The following is a 22,819-nucleotide window of genomic DNA, read 5'->3' on the forward strand; positions in this document are numbered from 1 at the left end:
TTTTTAATTATAAGTTCAGAATCCTTAAAAATCAAGTTTATAACATAGGAATGAAGAGGCAGGGGGATTAATGTAAACAGTTAAATTTCCATTATACTTAGCGGCAAACAATTTTTTTTCAAAAAGTTTTTACTCATTAAAAAAACTATCAGAGTTATATTTACTCTTTATATTTTAACTTATTAGGAAAGTATATAATCTCCATTACCTTGCTAAATTAAGCATGATCGTGAAATAATGGTTCAATAGTTTAATGGACTATATCAGAAGTTCAAAAGATCTGGATTCAAGACTCAACCTGGCAAGAATCCATCTTGAAAGCCTTGAATAAATCACCTAATGTACTTATGTCTCAGTTTCACCTTACGAAAAGTGGAGGTTATTAATATCCACCTTGTATATTCTAAGGATAAAACAGGAACATATAAAAAAATATATATTTCAAAGTACAAGATGTTACTTCAACTTTCAAAGTTGTTTTACAAAACAACTTGTTTTCGTAAACTGGAACAACCTGTTTCAGTTGTTTTAGAAAAACAGCAGAAACGCACGTGTTGTGTAGCTACTCCCCAGGTCCAAGTGTTGTGCAGCTGTGTAGTCAAGACTGATCAGTTGCGTCACACTATAATTTGGTGTAAGGAAGGCAGAGGGATACTAGATTCTGGAAAATGTAGAAGAAAATTAGAGTTCTGCTCCAGGAGTTCAGGAGGTAGGGCTAGGAACCCCTAAAGATCTCCTCCTTTGAGACTTGAAATCTTCATTCTATCATAAATACAGCCCCTAAGAAAACTTTACAAAACGTATTTTATAGGCATAAACCAAATATGTGTTGGGAAATAAATACTCACAAGAACTTCATAGTCAGGGATAGTATGAGTTCCAAGCCCTGCCCTATCAAATGTTACTCTATAAGTAGCATTAAGAGTATCCACAGCATCTATTTGTCCAGTGAAGAGACCATCATGAACACCACGTAATCGAGCTGAAAAAAGAAACAAAAAGGCATTATGGTACTTAGGACACAAAAAACTCCCACGTGCAGAACTGCTCCAAGCATGTACCTCAAAGTGGAGAAAGTACAGTACTGCTGTCTAATAAAGTTTCCAAGAAAGTTATGTATTAATACTTTATTTTAGGTTTAGAAGAACAATTTTAAAACTTTTGAAACAAACAACAAAACTATAAATGGTGATCCTTAATTTGATAAATGAATGAAACCATGTATCTACCAAACTAGGAGGAAAATACTTTTTAAAAAAGTCAACAAAAGAAACTTGGTCTTTATCCTCATGAATGAAGCACTAGGAATAATTCAAATGAAAAAAAGACAAGGTTGCTAAGCAGAAAAGATTTACTAGGCTTCAGAATGGTATCCTAAGAAAGTGTTGCCTGTAAGGTTGACTTCTGGGAGCCTGAACAGTGGGAGAGTGTTCCCACCTGCTGCCATACTAAGAAAGGTGGCTAACTGTGCCCAGATTGTTTGTGCAAACAATGTGGTTACCAGCTTTCCAATTCTTGTATATGCCAGGCAAAAGGTGCCTACATAACCAGACCCCTATAAAAACCTTGAGTAATGAGTTTCCTTGGTAGACAACATTTCATAAATGCGAGTACAACCTGCTGCTGAAGGAATTCTGCAAGTCCTGTGTGACACCATAGGGAGGGGACTCTTGGAAGCTTGCACTTGTTTTCCTCTAGACTTTGGCCCCATGTACTTTTCCCTTGGATCATTGAAAAAGCAAGAGAGTTCCAGAAAAACATCTTCTTTACAGACTATACCAAAGCGTTTGACTGTATGGACCACCACAAACTCTGGAAAGTTCTTAAAGAGATGGGAATACCAGACCACCTGACCTGCCTCTTGAGAAATCTGTATGCAGGTCAGGAAGCAACAGTTAGAACTGGACACGGAACAACAGACTGGTTCCAAATAGGGAAAGGAGTATGTCAAGGCTGTATATTGTCACTCTGCTTATTTAACTTAGATGCAGAGTACAGCATGAGAAACGCCTGGCTGGATGAAGCACAAGCTGGAATCAAGATTGCCAGGAGAAATATCAATAACCTCAGATATGCAGATGACACCACCCTTATGGCAGAAAGTGAAGAACTAAAGAGACTCTTGATGAAAGTGAAAGAGGAGAGTGAAAAGGTTTGCTTAAAGCTCAACATTCAGAAAACGAAGATCATGGCATCTGGTCCCATCACTTCATGACAAACAGACAGGGAAATAGCAGAAACAGTGACAGACTTTATTTTTGGTGGCTCCAAAATCACTGCAGATGGTGACTGCAGCCACCATTAAAAGACACTTGCTCTTTGGAAGAAAAGTTATAACCAACATAGATAGCATATTAAAAAGCAGAGACATTACTTTGACAACAAAGGTCTGTCTAGTCAAAGCTATAGTTTTTCCAGTAGTCATGTATGGATGTGAGAGATGGACGATAAAGAAGGCTGAGTGCCAAAGAACTGATGCTTTTGAACTGTGGTGTTGGAGAAGACTCTTTAGAGTCCCTTGGACTGCAAGGAGATCCAACCAGTCCATCCTAGAGGAAATCAGTCCTGAATATTCACTGGAAGGACCGATGATGAAGCTGAAACTCCAATACTTTGGCCACCTGATGTGAAGAACTGACTCATTTGAAAAGACCCTGATGCTGGGAAAGAGTGAAGGCAGGAGAAGGGGACGACAGAGGATGAGATAGTTGGATGGCATCACCAACTCAATGGACATGAGTTTGAGTAAACTCCAGGAGTTGGTGATGGACAGGGAGGCCTGGCGTGCTGCAGTCCATGGGGTGGCAGAGTCGGACATAACTGAGTGACTGAACTGAACTGACTTTCCCCTTTGCTTATTTTGCTTCGTATCTTTTTCTGTGATAAGCCATGGCCATGAGTACAACTATTTGCCAAGTACTCTTGAGTTTTTCTGGGGCTTCCCAGGTGGCTCAGTGGTAAAGAATCCACCTGCCAATGCAGGAGATGCAAGTTTGATATCTGGGATAGGAAGATGCCCTGGAGGAAGAAAGGGCAACCCGACTCAGTACTCTTGCCTGGAAAATCCCATGGACAGAGGAGCCTGGTGGGCTACAGTCCATGGGGTTGCAAAGAGTCAGGTACAACTGAGTGACTGGTCACATTTGTACACACACTTGAGTCTTCCTAGTGAGTCGCCAAACCAAACCTGGGTGTGGTCTTGGGGATCCCTCACATAGATGAATTCTTGTGCCACTATTATTTAAATTCAGTCTGAAGTAACATCAGGAAAATCCAGGGAAACAACCAGCATGGGTGAAAAAATAACAACATTTAAGGTGTTAAACTAGGCAAAATGACACATTTTGCTGTGTGCTGTGCTTAGTCGCTTAGTTGTATCCAACTCTTGGACTGAACAGCCTGCCAGGCTCCTCTGTCCATGGAGATTCTCTATTTTTATATACAGAAAAAATTATATCATTTTAATAGAACACAAATGTTCATTGCAAAACTGCTTGAAACGATCAACTGATTAAAAACTCACGTGCAGAAGACTAAAATATCATTTTCAGTCTTTGACCAATTAAGGGAAAATTAAACAGGTATATAGAAGATAGGAGCAATAAAGTTGAATAAACAAACAGAGAATTAGAATTTCTAGTTATGGCAGTATGAAGAGGTTGGTGATTCTTCTCTGCAAAAAGACTTGTATAAGCCTATAAAAGATTGTCAAAGACTACCATTTCAAGGTACTGGAAATGGACTAAATGCAGAAAACAATTAAGAAATGAGCACTATTGGAAAATTGCTAGAACTTCAGGTAAGGATTGGTGAACTCAGTGGCCCTTTTGCAAAAGGCTATTCACACTCCACCATCACCAACAGCCTGATTGGTGAAATGAGTTTTTCTAGTGTATGGTTGGTCATGGAAACAGTGCTGTTTGTTGCCAGAGGGGCAGACTGGTTGTGGACCAGTGAGTAAAAACCTGTGACTGCGTTAGCTAAGCGTGGTGAATTCAATGAGGGAAGAATAAGAATTCTGGAAGCCTAAAATGCAGTCCTGTCTGAGGTGAGCGGCAGAATAGGCACGAGTTTAACAGGGAGATCCTGTAAAATAGAGAGCCATGAAAAGACTGAAATAAACTCTCCGTAAATTTTTGCCTAAATGGAAAACTATGTGATTTGGTGGGAAAGACCCAAGAGTCTGGTAAAGAGCAAAAACAAAAGGATGACCTGGAAACTGACATCAACTTTGTTTGTGTTACCCAACTCCACACACAGATTAGTCTAAGGCCTATCTGGATTAAGATGTTTGAGTACAACCTCTGCCTAAGTCGCTGGCTGACCACTAAGTCTGCATGAGTTTATTTATTAAAAATAAATAAAAGAGCAAACAAAAACTGAGCAGAGATATTGGTGGTTGCACAGTGAAAGTATCAGTTGCTCAGTCATGTCTGACTCTTTGTGACTCCATGTGTGTCCATGGAATTCTCCAGGTAACAATACTGGAATGGGTTGCCATCCCTTCTCCAGGGGATCTTCCCGATCCAGGGATTGAACCCAGAATCTCCTGCATTGCAGGCAGATTTCTCTACCATCTGAGCTCCCAGGGCAAGTTACTAAAGGAAACACAATTCTCAAAAAAAAAAAAAAAAAGAGAAAGAAAGAAAACAGACTTGCTATAATACATTATCTAAAACATCTAGTTTTCAACCAAAAATTACTAGACATGTAATAAAATAAAAAAGAGTGATTCTTACCCAGAATAAAAGTATAGTAGGAAGAAACTGAAAGAGATGATATATTAGCAGAGTCTTCAAAAGTAGGTTTCATATATATGTTCAGAGAATTAAAGACAATGACTCAATAGGAATCTCACAGAAACTGTACAAAAGAACCAAACAGAAACTCTACAGTTAAAAAGAAGATACGAAAAAAAGCATCAGGGAACATTTTAGATAATATATGGTAATAAGTTTGGATTCTGCTCTATTAAAGAGAGATCAAGATAGAGATTATCCAATCAGAAGAACACAGAGAATGAAAGACTAAAGAAAAATGAACACAGCCTCAGAGAGCTGGAGAAAGATATCAAGTGCATCAGTGTATCTGTAATGGAAAGGGAAGGAGAGAAAGCAGCAGAAAAACACTATGGCCAAAAATCTCCCTTATTCATTTTAAAATTAAATCCTACTAATCAATGAAACTCAATAAACCTCAAATAGGATAAATATAAAGAGCATCAAATCTAGACACAACATAGTGAGATTTCCAAAATCCATAGACAAAGAATACTGAAAGCTTCAAGAGAAAAATGACTCATCACATGTAGGAAAATAGCAGCACAACGAACAGGTACATTTCTTACTTCTCATTAGAAACGATCAAAGTCAGAAGGCAACAGGGTGACATATTCAGGGTGCTAACAAGAAAAAACTGTCAGTCAAGAATTCTATATCCGGTGAAACTATTTTTCACAAATGCAGGAGAAATGGAAACATTTTCAGATAAACAGAATCTGCTGCTACTAGACAAGATAGGAAGAAATACTAAAACACATCCTTTGTAATAAAAGGAAACCATACCAGACAGTAACTAAAATTCACAGCAAGAAAAGAAAAACACCAGAAATGGTAAATATGTGGGTGCATATAAAAAACAGTGTATACAAAATACAACACTTTTTCTATATTCTTCATTTCATTTTTAAAAAGCTAAGATTATTTAAAGCAATAATTGTAATACTATATTCTCAGATGATCACAGATATAATCTAATGCACTTGATGATGACAGTAATAAGAAAGTGGGAGAAAATGGAGCTATATTGGAATAAATTTGTAATATTTTATCAGAATGAATTCAGTATTAATTAGATTGTGATATGTTCAAAGTTCCTACTGGAAAAAAAAACCCTTCATATTGTATTTCCCAGAGCAACACACACATACAAAACCTCAAAAAACATCTAAAAATAACAAGAGAAATTAAAATTGTATACTAAATTTGTACACTAATCCACAAATCCTAACTATGTAACTATACTAAGTAAAACTGGTATACTAAATAGTACTTAACACAAAGGAAGGCAGCACAGGAGGTATAAACGAACATGCAGGATACGAGACACTGTAAACAAACAGCATGACAGGCATAAACCCAACCATATCAACTACTACTTTAACTGTGAGCAGACTAATCACCGATTAAAAAGCAGAGGGTGAGCGGGGTCAAAAGTTACAAACTTTCAATTATAAAATACCTGGATTTCCCAGGCAAGAATACTGGAGTGGGTTGCCATTTCCTTCTCCAGGGGATCTACCCCCACCCAGGGGTCGAACTCAGGTCTCCTGTGTTGCAAGCAGATTCTTTACTGTCTGAGCCACCAGGGAAGGAGTATAAAATAAGTTAAGTCTATATAAAATAGATAACCAGCAAGGACCTACTGTATAGCAGAGAGAACCATACTCAATATTTGGTAATAACTTATAAAGGAAAAGAGTCTAAAAAAGAATATATATATACACACACGGACACATCCACACAAACACACACATATAACTGAATCACTCTGCTATACATCTGAAACCAACCACTGTAAATCAACTATATTTCCATAAAATTTTTTAAAATTGTAAACATATAAAAAGTCATGTACAAAATGTACAACATGGTGACTATAATTAATACTGAATTTTAAACCTGAAAGTTGTTAAAAAAGTAAATCTTTAAAAAGTTGTAACTTTTTTGAAACTATGCGTGGTAATTGTTATTAACTAGAATTATTGTGGTGATCATTTCATAATATATATGCTTCCCTGGTGGCTCAGATGGTAACGCATCTGCCTGCAGTGCAGGAGACCCGGGTTTGATTCCTGGGTTGGGAAGATCCCCTGGAGAAGGAAATGGCAATCCACTCCAGAACTGTTGCCTGGAAAATCCCATGGATAACTTTATATATTATATAATCATAATATATACAAATACTGAATCATTATATTGTACACCTGAAACTGTTAGATGTCAATTAAACCTCAATAAAAAATACAGTTAGATAAAAATTTCTCAAATTTTTAAAAAGGCAGAGGTTTACAGACTGGCTTCAAGAGAGCAAGACTCAACTATATGCTGTCTATATGTTTCTACATGTGTCTGAGACACACTTTATTTTATTGTTTTTAAATTTTTTAATTAATTAATTTTAATTGTAGGCTAATTACTTTACAATATTGTGGTGGTTTTTGCCATACATTGACATGAATCAGTCACGGGTATACGTGTGTCCCCCCTGCCTCAAACACCCCCTCCCATCTCCCTCCCCATCCCATCCCTCTGAGTTGTCCCAGCGCACCAGCTTTGAGAGCCCTGTTTCATGCATCGATCTATTTCACATATGGTAAATACATGTTTCAGTGCTATTCTCTCAAATCATCTCACCCCTCGCCTTCTCCCAAAGAGTCCAAAAGTCTGTTCTGTACATCGGTGCCTCTTTTGCTGTCTCATATATAGAGTTGTCCTTACCATCTTTCTAAATTCCATATATATATGCGCTAATATACTGTATTGGTATTTTTCTTTCTGACTTACTTCACTCTATATAATAGGCACCAGTTTCATCCACCTCATTAGAAGTGACTCAAATGCATTCTTTTTAATAGCTGAGTAATATTCCATTGTGTATATGTACCACAACTTCTTATCCATTCGTCTGCTGATGGACATCTAGGTTGCTTCCATGTTCTAGCTATTATAAACAGTGCTGCGATCAACACTGGGGTATGCGTGAGACACATTTCAGATTCACAGATACAAACAGGTTAAAAGTGAAAGGATGGAAAAACATTTACCACAGTAACAACAGAATACTGGGATGGCTATACAATAAAAACTGAAGATAAGGCATGAGCTTCCCTGGTGGCTCAGCGGTAAAGAATCCGTTTGCAATGCTGGAGATGTGGGTTTGATCCCTGGGTCGGGAAGATCCCCTGGGTCGGGAAGATCCCCTGGGTCGGGAAGATCCCCTGGAGAAGAAAATGGCAACCCACTCCATTATTCTTGCCTGAAAAATCCCATGGACGGAAGAGCTGGGTGCGCTACAGTCCACAGAGTTGCAAAAGAGTTGGACATACACATACACACACAGAGTCAGACATGACTTAGCCACTAAACAAAACAAAGTGGAAGTGAAGTCGCTCAGTCATGTCCAACTCTTTGCGACCCCATGGACTGTAGCCGACCAGGCTCCTCCATCCGTGGGATTCTCCAGGCAAGAGTACTGGAGTGGGTTGCCATTTCCTGGTGGCTCAGATGGTAAACAAAACAAAGGTAAGTGATAATATCAGAAACAAAGAGGAACACTTCATAATGACAAGAGAGTCAATGTATCAGGAAACTATGACAAATGTAAATAAAGACGCACCTTAACAAAGCACCAAAATACCTGAAGCAAAATGTGACAGAATAAAGTTAGAGATTTTAATATTCATCTCAGTAACTGATATAACCATAAAACAGAAAATCAGTAAGAATATGGAAGATATGAATAACACTATCAACCAATTCGACCTAATATATGGAATGCTCAACCCAACAGCAAAATGCACAGTCCTTTGAAATACACATGGGACATTCTGCAAGGCAGACCAAATGACGGGCCATAAAACAAGTCTCAACAACTTTAAAAGAAGTAAAACTATACAGAATACTTTCTCCAGCCAAAACAAAAAGAAATTAGAAATTACTGAGTCTTCATCAAGCAGACTTTATTATATAAAATAAACTGAGAATACTTGTAACATGAATACTGTAAGAACTCAAATATATTCTGGATGGAGGACCATCTTATGTTCTGACATATATTGTATACTTAGATACACCAAACTTTAGAGGGAGATTTATAAAACTTTAGAGAAAACTCTCTTTCTACACTTTGAGGTATTTTTGTTTTGTTTTGTTTGCTTTGAGAATGTATTGCTTTTATAAATCAACAAAAAGAAGACATTTCTATAATTTTTATGTTGATGTCATTTATGTCCCTCTACCACAGATCTAAGTTTGAAATCAGGTTCCCCTACTATTACAGGAGTATCCATCAGTTCGAGTGATGACTAAATTCTAACCAGTTTTACTTAACTGGTTCAAAGATTTTTAAAAATATTTAAACTTCTTTATCTCTAAGGCAGCCCTCTCATTAACAGCCATTTCTGTGCTAGATTACTTGTGTTGACAAAGCAAACCTAAAAAACAGAAGCAAAAGTAGTAATGTAAGTTATATTATACATGATAACTCAGGGGTAAAAAACAGACTCTTGGTCAGGAAAGTAAGAAAAAAATATTGTTGTTGTTATCAGCACTTCCTTTATCCTAAGGTTTTGAGAATACTTTACAATAAGAAATTTCAAAAACATCAGGTAGAGTAAATCCCATTAATCCATAAATCATATTAGACAATGTCCATTTACACTTGTTACCCTATCTCAGTAATTAACAGCACCTCTTCCTCTATTCTCAGGAGATGCTTATTTGGGTGATAAATTACATGGCCACTCTACTCCTCTGACTGTTTATAGGGTCAAATACACAATGCAAGAAAAAGAGACTTAGATAACCTACATTACTTTTAGGACAGTTCCAATTCTTAAAATTTCTTAACAAGCCAATCATTTAAAAAATCTCTTCTTAAACCCTGACTTCTCTGACTACACAGAGTTTTAGAACTACTCAGAGCAAAAAGGACAACTGATGAACAACTTCTTAAATTAATACAATGTGGCTAAAGTATGATGTCTAGACATTGCCCCTAAACTTCTCCACTATTCAAATTTTCCATCATTTTGGTGTCTACCGTAACCCTTGTGTTCGTAATTGTGTATCTAAGAATCCTCTACAGTCACTTTTTACCTGTTGCCTTTCCACTTACTGCACAATCTCAAATCAGTTACTTTAAAAATTCCTTTTGTCGTCACTGTCTACTACACCTTCTTTACTAAAAATTTTCTTCCCAATAAGGAGTGTGAAATTTTGCTTGATTATATACTTTTTCTTTCTGGGTAACATTTACATACAGTAAAATGAAAATGTAAGCATATAATTCTATAAGTTTTGACAAACAATATCATCCATCCTTATCAAGTCATGAAATATTCTTATCCCAGAAAGTTCCCCCTTCCCAAGCAATCCTTTCTTCAGAAGTGACCACTCTTCTGATGATATTTTTCTACCATAAACTAATTTTGTCTGCTCTACAACTTCATATAAATTGAACCATATAATACACATTTTTTAGTTTTTAGTTTCTTTGTTTAGCATACTGTCTGAAGTTAATCTATACGTCAGTAGTTTCTTTTTATTGTCAATTTATATTTCACTGCAAGAAAATACCATGTAATGTTTATGCATTCGCCTGTTGTTGGTGCAAATCTGGGTTTTGGCTATAAAATTGGAACAAAGATGCTATGAATATTCTTGTACATATCCTTTTGTGAATAGCACTTTTCATTTCTCTTACTTAAATACCATGCAGCAGAACCGGTGGGTCATAGGGCAGGAATAAATTTAATTTTATCAAAAATTGTCATGCTTTTACTTAGCTGTCCGTCGGCAGACAAATGGATAAGAAAGCTATGGTACATATACACAATGGAATATTACTTAGCTATTTAAAAGAATGCATTTGAATCAGTTCTAAAGAGGTGGATAAAACTGGAACCTATCATACAGAGTGAAGTAAGTCAGAAAGAAAAACACCATACAGTATATTAATGCATATATGCGGAATTTAGAAAGAGTAACGATGACCCTATATATGAGACAGCAAAAGAGAAGCAGATGTAAAGAACTTTTGGACTCTGTGGGAGAAGGTGAGGGTGGGATGATTTGAGAGAACAGCACTGAAACATGTATACTACCACATGTAAATGAGACAGGATGCTCAGGGCTGGTGCACTGGGATGACCCAGAGGGACAGGATGGGGAGGGAGGTGGGTTCAGGATTGGAGTCACATGTACACCCATGGCTGATTCATGTCAATGTATGGAAAAAACCACTACAATACTGTAAAGTAACTAGCTTCCAATTAAAATAAATTAATTTAAAAAAACTGTCCTGCTTTTCTCCAAAGCGGTACATCATCCTATCAGCAATGAATTACGGTAGATCCACACCTTTGTCAACATTTGATGTTATCAGGAGTTTCGATTTTAGCCATTCTGGTGTGTGCAGTGGTATTTCATTATGCTTATAATTTGCACTTCCATGATGATTAACTGATGCTGAGTGTTTCTTCATGTGCTTATTGGTCATTCATATATCTTTCTCTGGGAAGCCTCTACACAAGTATTTTGTCTAGTTTTTTTTAACTGAATAATTTATATTTCTATCACTAAATAATTGAGTTATTTATGTTTTCTAGATGTAGTCCCTTTTCAGATATAAGATCTGGAAATATTTTTTCCTAGTATATGGCTTGCCTATTTGTTTTCTTGGTGTTGGCTTTTAGTGGGCAGAAGTTTTAAATTTAAGCTCAATGTAAAAATCACCTTTATTTTTGTCAGATTCAAGAAATCTCTCCCTATTTACAGGTCACGAGATATTTTACTGTCTCTGCTTACTGAAGTTTTATAGTTTTAGCTTTTACATTTAGCCCTTTGGTCCATTTTAAATTAAGCTTTTTGTATAGCATGAGGAAAGGTCAAGGCTCATTTCCATACAGATATCTAGTTGATCAGTCATTATTTATTTGTATAATTATTTTTTATTCTTTTTTTTTATATTTTAATTTTTACTTTATTTTACTTTACAATACTGTATTGGTTTTGCCATACATTGACATGAATCCACCACGGGTGTACATGCGTTCCCAAACATGAACTCCCCTCCCACCTCCCTCCCTATAACCTCTCTCTGGGTCATCCCCATGCACCAGCCCCAAGCATGCTGCATCCTGCGTCGGACATAGACTGGCGATTTGATTCTTACATGATAGTATACATGTTACAATGCCATTCTCCCAAATCATCCCACCCTCTCCCTCTCCCTCTGAGTCCGTTATACACATCTGTGTCTTTTTTGCTGTCTTGCATACAGGGTCGTCATTGCCATCTTTCTAAATTCCATATATATGTGTTAGTATACTGTATTGGTGTTTTTCTTTCTGGCTTACTTCACTCTGTATAATCGGCTCCAGTTTCATCCATCTCATCAGAACTGAGTCAAATGAATTCTTTTTAATGGCTGAGTAATACTCCATTGTGTATATGTACCACTTCTTTCTTATCCATTCATCTGCTGATGGACATCTAGGTTGTTTCCATGTCCTGGCTATTATAAACAGTGCTGCGATGAACATTGGGGTACATGTGTCTCTTTCAATTCTGGTTTCCTCAGTGTGTACGCCCAGCAGTGGGATTGCTGGGTCATAAGGTAGTTCTATTTGCAATTTTTAAAGGAATCTCCACACTGTTCTCCATAGTGGCTGTACTAGTTTGCATTCCCACCAACAGTGTAGAAGGGTTCCCTTTTCTCCACACCCTCTCCAGCATTTACTGCTTGCAGATTTTTGGATCGCAGCCATTCTGACTGGTGTGAAGTGGTACCTCATTATGGTTTTGATTTGCATTTCTCTAATAATGAGTGATGTTGAGCATCTTTTCATGTGTTTGTTAGCCATCCGTATGTCTTCTTTGGAGAAATGTCTATTTAGTTCTTTGGCCCATTTTTTGATTGGGTCGTTTATTTTTCTGGAATTGAGCTGCATAAGTTGCTTGTATATTTTTGAGATTAGTTGTTTGTCAGTTGCTTCATTTGCTATTATCTTCTCCCATTCAGAAGGCTGTCTTTTCACCTTGCTTATATTTTCAGCAATCAGAGCAGAAAAAGAAATAAAAGGAATCCAAATTGGAAAAGAAGAAGTAAAACTCTCACTGTTTGCAGATGACATGATCCTCTACACAGAAAACCCTAAAGACTCCACCAGAAAATTACTAGAGCTAATCAATGAATATAGTAAAGTTGCAGGATATAAAATCAACACACAGAAATCCCTTGCATTCCTACACACTAATAATGAGAAAGTAGAAAAAGAAATTAAGGAAACAATTCCATTCACCATTGCAATGAAAAGAATAAAATACTTAGGAATATATCTACCTAAAGAAACTAAAGACCTATATATAGAAAACTATAAAACACTGATGAAAGAAATCAAAGAGGACACTAATAGATGGAGAAATATACCATGTTCATGGATTGGAAGAATCAATATAGTGAAAATGAGTATACTACCCAAAGCAATTTACAAATTCAATGCAATCCCTATTTCACTATTTAATCTGCATTTCCCTGATGATGCATGGTTGTCTAATGTTGATCTATTTTTTGGCACTGCATCTTCTATGTCTTCTTCCTTATTTTTCTGGCACTAATTCGGAAGCAATCATCTCCATCAAGTTGCACTGTTAATTCCTCTGGTGTGGTGTCTATTAGTTCTTGAAAATATATGCATCTCAAACCCCTTCACCCCCAACCTTTCCCCCCCTCACCCCATACAGCTACAATCTCTTTCATGATTTCCTTGACTGGCTCTATCAGACTTTTTCTATAACAGCAATGACATCTTCAATGATAGAATCCTTCCAGATTTTCGTGATGTTTTCTCTATTTGCATTCTCTTTCACAGCGCTGACAATCCTTTCCATAGAGTACCATGTGTAACGAGCCTTAAAGGTCCTTAAGACTAGAGGCTGAATTATAGACGTTGTATCTGTGTTCAATGCCTTCAGGGCTGAACTCATGGGATTCCGGGTAGCCAGGGGCATTGTTCAATATCAAAGAACTTTAAAAGGCAGTTCCTTACTGGCAAGGTACCTCCTGATTTCAGGGAGAAAACATCAATGGAACCGATCCAGAAAAAGGGATTTTGTCATCCAGGACTCCTTGCTGTACAACCAAAAGACTGGCAGCTCATGTTTATTTTTCCCCTTCAAGGCTCCGAGGTTAGCAGTTTTATATATAAGTGTAGTCTTGATCATAAACCCAACTGCATTTACAGTTGTTAGCCTATCTCTTTCTGCTTTAAATCCCAGTGCTTGCTTTTCTTCCTTACTAATGAGGCTTTTTTTTTTTTTTTTTAAACCCAGAATAGGACACTTGTTGGCAGTAAAAACCTGTTCAGGCAGATACCCTTTCTCTTCCATTATTTCCTTAAAGGCATTTGGAACCTGTCTGTTGCCTCTTGGTTGGCAGAAGCTGCTTCTCCTATCATCTTGATATTTATTAAACCAAACCTCTTTTTAAAATTATCAAATCATCTTTTGCTGGCGCTAAATTCTTTAGCTTTAGATCTTTCAATCCCTTTTGCTTTGTTGTCCATAGGTCTGTCTTCCTTATATTGATCCTGCACTCACAGAAGAGCTATATTTTCATTATGAGATAAAAAGATATTTCAAAAAATGCATGGTATTCATACCTGCTGGCATAGCTGAAGCTATAGCTTCACAAATTTCCTTTTCTTTTTTTTTTACACTGGTCCTTATGTGGATTCATTTATCTTGAAATAGTGGGCAATCATAGCTGAAGACCTCAATCTACAATACATATCAAGCAATTCAACTTTTTCTTGTAATGTCATAACCTTTCTCTGCTTCTTGGGAGCAACTCCAGCATCACTGTGGTACTTCACATGGGCCCTATGAAATTATTCATAGTCTATGGTGTTGCACTAAACATAATGAAAAATATCTGAGAACTATAAGAAATCACTTTTTAAGGCAATCACACTCATTTTGCTGCAGACAAACTGATCACATGGAGATGATCACTATTACACAGCATTTTAAGCAGATGCTTGAAATACCTGAGCTCACTGCAATAGCAACAGGTTACTATGAAGTTTTTACAGCAGTGCAGTGTGTACTACAGTTAATTTTGAGAAGTTACAGTTTAATACAGCATCCTTATGTTTGCTTCCATTTATCTCAATGGTAAATGTATAGACTATGTTTGTGGAGTAATTTTTGATAAACTTTACTGTTGTATTTTATGGGAAGCAAATGATAAAATAGACTATGTCTACATATATCTTTTGCATTCATGACATATTAACTTAAAAAATTTTTTTTCAATATTTCAAGGCTAAGCAATTCATCTGCAAGTTCTTTCACTGTCAAATTTCCCCTAAAATTGTCAATGTTTATTGAAAAAAAAACCACAAATAAATGGATTCACACAATTCAAACATGTCAAATCCATGCTGTTCAATGGTCAACTGTAGTTGAGTGTGACTTTAAAAAAAAAAAAATTCAGTTTGATAATCTCTACTTTTTTAGTGTTCAGTTCATTGAGATTTAATATAATTTAAAAAGAGTGAGATATAAGTCTACCATCTTGCTAGTTATTTTCTACTTCTCTGTACTTTCTTTCCTGTCATCTTCTCACTTAACTGAGAATTTGTTAGTATGTCAATTTAATTTCTTTATTGGCTTTTTAGGTATATCTCTCAACACTTTAAAAAGTAATTCCTTCAACTTGGACAGCCAGATGCAAAAGATGAAACTAAACCACTATGTCACATCATACAGAAAAATCAACTCAAAATGGATTAAAGACTTGAATGCGAGACCTCAAACAATAAAAATCCTAGAGGAAAACACATGTTATATGCTCTTTGACATTGATCTTAGCAATATCTTTCTGGATATGTCTCCTCAGGCAAGGGAAACAAAAGCAAAATTGAATACATGGGATCATATCAAACTAAAAAGTTTCCGCACAGCAAAGGAAACCATCAACAAAATGAAAAGACAACATACCAAATGGGAGAAAATATTTGCAACTCATATATACATTAGTTGGCTAATATCTCAAATATATAAAGAACTCAATAACAAAAAGACACACAACCCAATTAAAAAATGGGCAGAAAAGCTGAATAGACATTTTTCCAAGGAAGACATATAGCTAGCCAACAGGCACATGAAAAGATATTCATCACTAATTGTTAGGGAAATGCAAATCAAAACCACGACGTGATTAAAAAAAAACACAAAACCCACCAAACAACCTAATCGTGAAGTGGGCAAAAGATCTAAATAGACATTTCTCCAATGAAGACACCCAGATGGCCAAAAGGCACACGAAAAGATGCTCAAAATTGTTAATTATTAGAGAAGTGCAAATCAAAACTGGAATGAAGTACCACATCACACTGGTCAGAATGGCCATCATTAAAAAGTCTACAAATAAAAAATGTTGGAGAGGGTGTGGAGAAAAGGGAACTCTTATACACTATTGGTGGGAATGTAAATTGGTGTAGCCACTATGGAAAACAGTCTGTAAGTTCCTTAAAAAACAAAATAGAATTATCACATGATCCATCAATCCCACTCATGGGTATTTATCCAGGAATGAGAAAAACTCTAATCTGAAAAGATACATGCACCCCAATGTTCATCAGCATTGCAAATAGCAGTATTATCTGCAATAGCCAAGACAGAAACAACTCAAATGCCCAGCAATAGATGACTCGTTTAAGAAGATATGAATCTCTCTCTCTCTGTATATATATATATACACACACACACACACACAATGGGATATTACTCAACCATAAAAAAAGCATGAAACATTTGCAACAACATGGATGGACGAGAGAATATCAGTAAGCGAAGTAAGTCAGACAAAGACAAATTATATGATATCACTTGTATGTGGAATCGAAAGAATAATACAAATGAATTTATACACCAAACAGAAACAGACTCACAAACATAGAAAACAAACTTACAGTTACCAAAGTGGAAAAGGAGGTGAGAGGGAGGTGTAAATTAGGGGTACAGAATTAACAAACTACTATACATAAAACAGACAAGCAACAAAGATTTACTATATAGCAAAGGGAATTATATTCACAAAATTGTTTATTAACTGTACTTCAATTGAAAAAAAAAACCACAACAAGATATCACCTCCCATCTGTTAGAATGGCTATTATCAAAAAGGCAAGAAATAACAGGGTTGGCAAGGATGTGGAGAAAAGGAAACCCTCATACACTGTGTAAACAGATGCAGTCACTATGGAGAAACACTCCCCTCCAAATTCAGATGAGAACTATCACATGATCTATTGATATCTATCCACCATGTATTTATCCAAAGAATACAAAAACACTAATTCAAAAAGATATATGCACCTCTATGTTCATCACAGCTTTATTTAGAACAGCCAAGATATGGAAATAACCTAAGTGTCTATCAATGAATGAATGGAAAAAGATATGCTACACACACAGACACACATACACACTAAATACAGCTTCACTGTAAAAAAAGAACAGTGATTACCATAAATGGTACCACTCAGCCATAAAACAGAGTAGTCATTACCAGAGGGGAAGGAGTGGGATGGGGGGGGCGGGCGGTAAAACAGATAAAGAGGATCACCTGTATGGTGAGAGATAAGAACTACATTTTTTGTGGTGAGCATGTTACAGTGTAAGGAGAAGAAAAAATATACACATGAAAGTTATGTTATAAACCAAAGTTACCTCAATAAAAATTAAAAGAGAAAGTAATTTCTTTACTAGTTCTCAAAATATAGCCCACTCCAGCAGTATCAACACCTGATACTTGGAAACTTCTTAAAATGCAAATTCTCAGGCTCTACCCCTGACTCTCTTGAATCAGAAACTCTAGGGCAGGGGCCAGCAATCTGTCCTTTATAAAGCTCTCCAGCTAATCTGATGTACACTAAGGTTTTTGAACCTTGATATCCTAAGGCTTATAATATGTACTCTTCACTTATTACACTCTAATAATAATTAATACTACATGCCCTCACAACAAATTTAAGAAACTTGAAACACAACAGTTACATTTTACGCATGTATTTACCATTTCTGGAGTTCTTACTCTATAGTCAAGGCTCCATTTGGTATCATTTCCCCTCAACCTGAAATTTTCATTTGACGTAACATCTAGTGTTTTCCCATGAGAAGTCAGCAGCTATTTGTATCACTGTTCCTCATATCTATTATTTTCCTAAGATTGCTTTCAAGATTTGCTCTAACTGTGGGGTTTTGTATACATGTAGGTTGTGTGACTTGGGGTTTAGAATACTAAGGTGTGGTATGTGTGTGTGTGTCACTCAGTTGTGTCCGACTCTGTGATCCCATGAACAGAAGAGCCTGACGGGCTACAGGATCTTTTCAGGCAGAAATACTGGATCAGGTTGCCATTCCCTTTTCCAGGCGATCTTCCCAACCCAGGGATTGACCTCTTGCATCTCCTGCATTGGCAGGTGGATTCTTTACCAATGAGTAACCCAGAAAGCCCAGAGTATTAAAGACCTGTACTTTTTTTTTTTTTAATTAAATTTGAGTAAAGTGGCCAAAATGGCGGAGTAGAAAGATCTTGAGCTCACCTCTTCCCAGTGGCACAACAAAATTATAACTATTACAGAGCAAGTATTGATGAGAAAGACCAGAAGGCAAGCAAAGAAGATCTTCTACAACTAAAGACATAAAGGACCATAACCAGACAAGAAGGAGGGACAGGGATGCAGTACAGTTAAGAACTATCCCTCCACAAGGGTGACCCACAAAGGGGAGGATAATCACAACTGTAGAAGTTCTTCCCAAGGAGCAAGGGATCTGAACTCCACAAACTTCCAGTTGTGGCTCTCCAAACTGGAAGTCCTGCACTGGGAAAACAAACCCCACAACGTTTGCCCTTGAAGGCCAGCAGAGCGTACATTCAGGAGAATCAGAGCGCTGTGGGAAAGAAACTCCATTCTTAAAGGGTGCACACAAAACCTCATACGTTCTGGGACGCAGTGCAAGAGCAGTAATTCAAAAGGAGCCTTGGTTAGACCCACCTGCTGATCTCGGAGAGCCTCCCTGCGAGGCAGGAGCCAAGTGGAGCTCATCCAGGGGAAAAAGACACTTGTGGCAGGCGTTTCTGGAAGCTTGTTCAACCATGACACTGGCGCTGGCAAGCGCCATTTTTTAATCCTCACTCTAAGGTAGTAGGCTCAGGCCTGGCCCCGCCCCAGCCTGTCCGCACCAGTGCTGGGACACCTCAGGCCAAGCAGCTATCTGGGCGGGAACACAGCCCCGCCCACCAGCTGGCCAGCAGGGAGTCCCTGAGCCCAGAGCCGCTTCAGGACCTGGCCTTATCCACCAGAGGGCCCAGGACCGACCACTGACACCAACTCACCCCTAGGGCCCTATAGCCAGGGACTTTGGGACTGGTTCCACCCACCAGTGAGCTGGCACTAGCCCCAAGGCTGAGCCTCACCCACCTGTAGGTGGGCACCAGCTCCACTGCCCCAGTCCTGCAGATGGAGGATCCAGGATCCGGCTCCACCTATCAAGGGGTGGGCACCAGCTAGGGGATCTGATACACTCTCTCATCTTCCACTGGGTGGACGCCAGCCCGAGGACCACCACAGCCCTAGGGCCTGCTGTTTCAGGATGCAGCTCACACACCAGCAGGCTGGCACCAGCCCCAAGACCCACTGAGTCCTGGCGCTGGCCACCAGCAGGCTAATACCAGCTCTGGGACACCTATGGCCCCTCAGCTAGCTGCGCATGGTGGAAATGCCCCCGTCCCCCAGTGGTGGGACACTAGGCCAGGGAATACCAGGGGCTCTGGTCTGCCAACAGCAGGCTGATAGCTGCTACTAGACGCTCTGGACCCCTCACCCAGTAGCCCCAAGATCCAGATCCCTTGACACAAACTTTGGGATATCCTAGACCACACCCCCACTCCCAGGCAGCCATGCCAGGAACTGGCCCACCCACCAGCACTAGATCTGGGACCCCAGATCTAGATCTGCAACCACTCACCCCAAAACCAGCTCCACCCACCACTGAGCCAGCATCAGTTCCAGGGCTCCCCACCCCTTTCCACAACCAGCCACCTGATGATCTAGCCCACACACAGAAGCCTTCCACAAGGCAGAGCCTAGCAACCAACCAGAAGGAGGGTCAGCCATACCTACCAGACTGCCATAAATAGCCCACCACAACAGAAGGATCCAGGCATCCCATATAGGGGGCACCCGTAGAGAATATAGCTTTGGTGACCAGAGGGAAGTGAGCTGCTGGGAAGCACAGGAGTTCTCTTACAAAAGGCCACTTCTCTGAGGTCAGGAAATGTTGTGGATGTAGGTTAAATCTTTATGACCTACACTAGACTCTTGTGTGTTTGTCTGTGCGTGTGTACATGTGTGTGCATGCACATGTGTTCAGTTGTGTCCAACTCTTTGAGACCCCATGGACTGTAGCCCACCAGGCTTCTCTGTACATGGAATTTTCCAGGCAAGAATACTAGAGTAGGTTGCCATTTCCTCCTCCAGGGGATCATCCTAACCCAGGGATCCAACCCACATCTCTTATGTTTCCTGCACTGGCAGGCGGATTCTTCACCAACTGTGCCACCTGAAAAGCTATAGTACTGTATGTCAATTATATCTCAATAAAACTGGAAGAAAAAAAACTCAAATCTTTTGTCTTTTTACATGCCATTGTGCCTCTCTTTTTTTAAGAACACTAATTATATGTTTATTTGCTTAATATTGTCACACAGGTCTCTGAGTCTCTATGAATGTTTTTTCTACTTTTTTCCTCCATGTTTTTACAATGGATCATTTATACTGATTTATTCTGAAGTTCACTGACTCTTACTTTTTGTTGTTTTCAATATGCTTTTAAGCCCATTTAGAAATTTTCTTTTCAGACACTATACTTTTAACTTTCTATTTGTTTTATATAAGTAATTTCCATTTTTCTACTGTGATATCCCCATTAATTATGACCATATTTACATTTAAGTTCTTGAACATGTTTTATAACATATATTTTGAAACTAATTCCAGTATCTGAGTCACTCTAGCATCTAATTCTGTTGATTGCTTTTGGTCTTAACTATAGAACCTGTTTTCTGTTTCTTCATAGGTTTAGCAATTTTTTATCATATGCTGACGCCTCCCCTAGACCAAATTGAAACTTTCAAAAGTTTGTTGATTCCTACAAACTTCTTTCATATCTTGATACATCTAGTCCCCCTATTCTGCACTGTAAAAAGTACCTACTTATTGATCCTCTATAAAATTTTCAGTTCTTATCAAATAATACCACTAGTCCTTAAAATTCTGGAGCAATTAACTTTTAAGGATTTCCTAATTGGGCCTATGAGTCACTCTATTCACGTCAGCATTTCTCTGATTGGTCTACATTGTAGACTTTGTATGTGTACTTATTTATATGGGGTTTTTATTTTTTTTTTATATGGGGTTTTTAGAACTAACCCATTTTTTCAGGAAAGCTATCTCTTCTTCACTCTATCTCCATCCTCATGCCCAGACTAATTTTAAGGGAGAGATCATATATATCACCTATAACTTCTATACATGGTGGGTTATGACTAAATGCATTCTTCTCTTTTCCAATTGCATTTCATATGCATGATGTAGCCTTTTCCCTGTTGTCTACTTTTCCTTTTCACTACCCATTTTTGCAATATAATGAAAAAATGTACCACTTTTATAACCAGGAAAAAATGATATAAATATGTAATTCAAGGCTACCTTTCCTCCAGAAAATACTCTCTGATTAATCCAATTATTTTTTTCAAACTTTATCTACTCACTGAACACCTTGCTATCGCTTATATTGCATAAATTGTAATTTTAGATTACCAAATTATTAAGGATTAACCTAAACTTGAGATTTTAGTGGCACTTTCCCTCAATGTTGTAACTGAAGTGACCATATAGAACCACTACCTACAAATTGACAGAATTTACATCTTCACAAAATTTTGAGCAAACTATTCAATAGGTAGTTTCGTCATTTAGTCATTAGAAATGGAGTATTTATAAACCCAAAGATCACAAGAACAATGGTGTTTGTGAACTAACCAGGTAAGACTGGTCAGAAAAGAAAATCAATATAATATAGAAGCAAAAACCAAACAAAATTTTAACAATTTAAACATTACACTTGATTTTAAATTTCATCTTTGTGGCAGTTTACGTTGTGGAAGACATTGCTTTGAAGATGTACACTTTTATGCAATTACTTTAAAAAACAGACTTCACAGATGAAGAACAGTAACCTCTACAGAATATTGCTATAGAAATATAGTTTAAGCTTTCTAAATGTAAAGGCCATTTGTCTAATAAAGGTTTATCTTGGTGAAAACCCACAAGTCAAAATAGTAATAAGCTTATCTTTACCTACCAGTAACTTTGGTTCCAATAACCAGGGGCAAAGGAATCTCGTCTGGGAGATCTTTGAATTGTGAAACATCTGCAACTTTCCTTTGTTGTAAGAGCCTTATTTTCTGCCGTTTCTGTTTTAATGCTGATCTCTCTTCCTCAAAAAATGCAGAAGAACATCTAGAATAAATTATAAAAATCATATAAAGTGATAACTGTCCTATATAAAAACTTCAAGTCACACATCCATATCACTAATCCTCTTATTTCTTTCATTGAGTACTGTATTTAAAAATGGGTTCTTAAAAATAATAACTTTCTCTTCAAAGTATTACCTTTATGTTGTTTTAAAAATAAGATCTTGCAAGACTGAAAGATACATAAGCGAGTCTAGATTGCTTTTTCCTACAAAGCAGGTGGATCTACTGTTCACCATCCTTTGACAAAACTGCATCTGGATCCCAGGTCCTCTCTTAAGAACAAAGTTCAATTTCAATATTCTATTCAAAAGAACATGATACTTTCCCTGTGACCTAGTGAGCACATCAATATAGGAATTAAAGAAGAGACCTGCCGCCATGTAAACTTTTAATCATATTTTCTATCTTTAAGTATGAATACTGA

The 22,819-nt window shown here is 37.6% G+C and overlaps 1 protein-coding gene across 2 annotated transcripts in view; it reads right to left on the bottom strand.

The window, feature by feature from the left end:
* Window positions 1-22,819, bottom strand: part of LIN9 (lin-9 DREAM MuvB core complex component) — an 87,958-nt gene that overhangs the window by 34,930 nt on the left and 30,209 nt on the right. For both annotated transcript variants that reach the window (XM_069545481.2, XM_069545480.2), the window contains exons 7-8: window positions 22,218-22,375; window positions 849-982 (exon numbers count right to left, since the gene is read on the bottom strand). In XM_069545481.2, coding sequence (XP_069401582.1) covers window positions 849-982; window positions 22,218-22,375 — 292 coding nt within the window. The remainder of the gene's footprint in view (window positions 1-848; window positions 983-22,217; window positions 22,376-22,819) is intronic.

This window comes from Ovis canadensis, chromosome 12, assembly GCF_042477335.2.
Source record: "Ovis canadensis isolate MfBH-ARS-UI-01 breed Bighorn chromosome 12, ARS-UI_OviCan_v2, whole genome shotgun sequence".
NCBI lineage: Eukaryota > Metazoa > Chordata > Mammalia > Artiodactyla > Bovidae > Ovis > Ovis canadensis.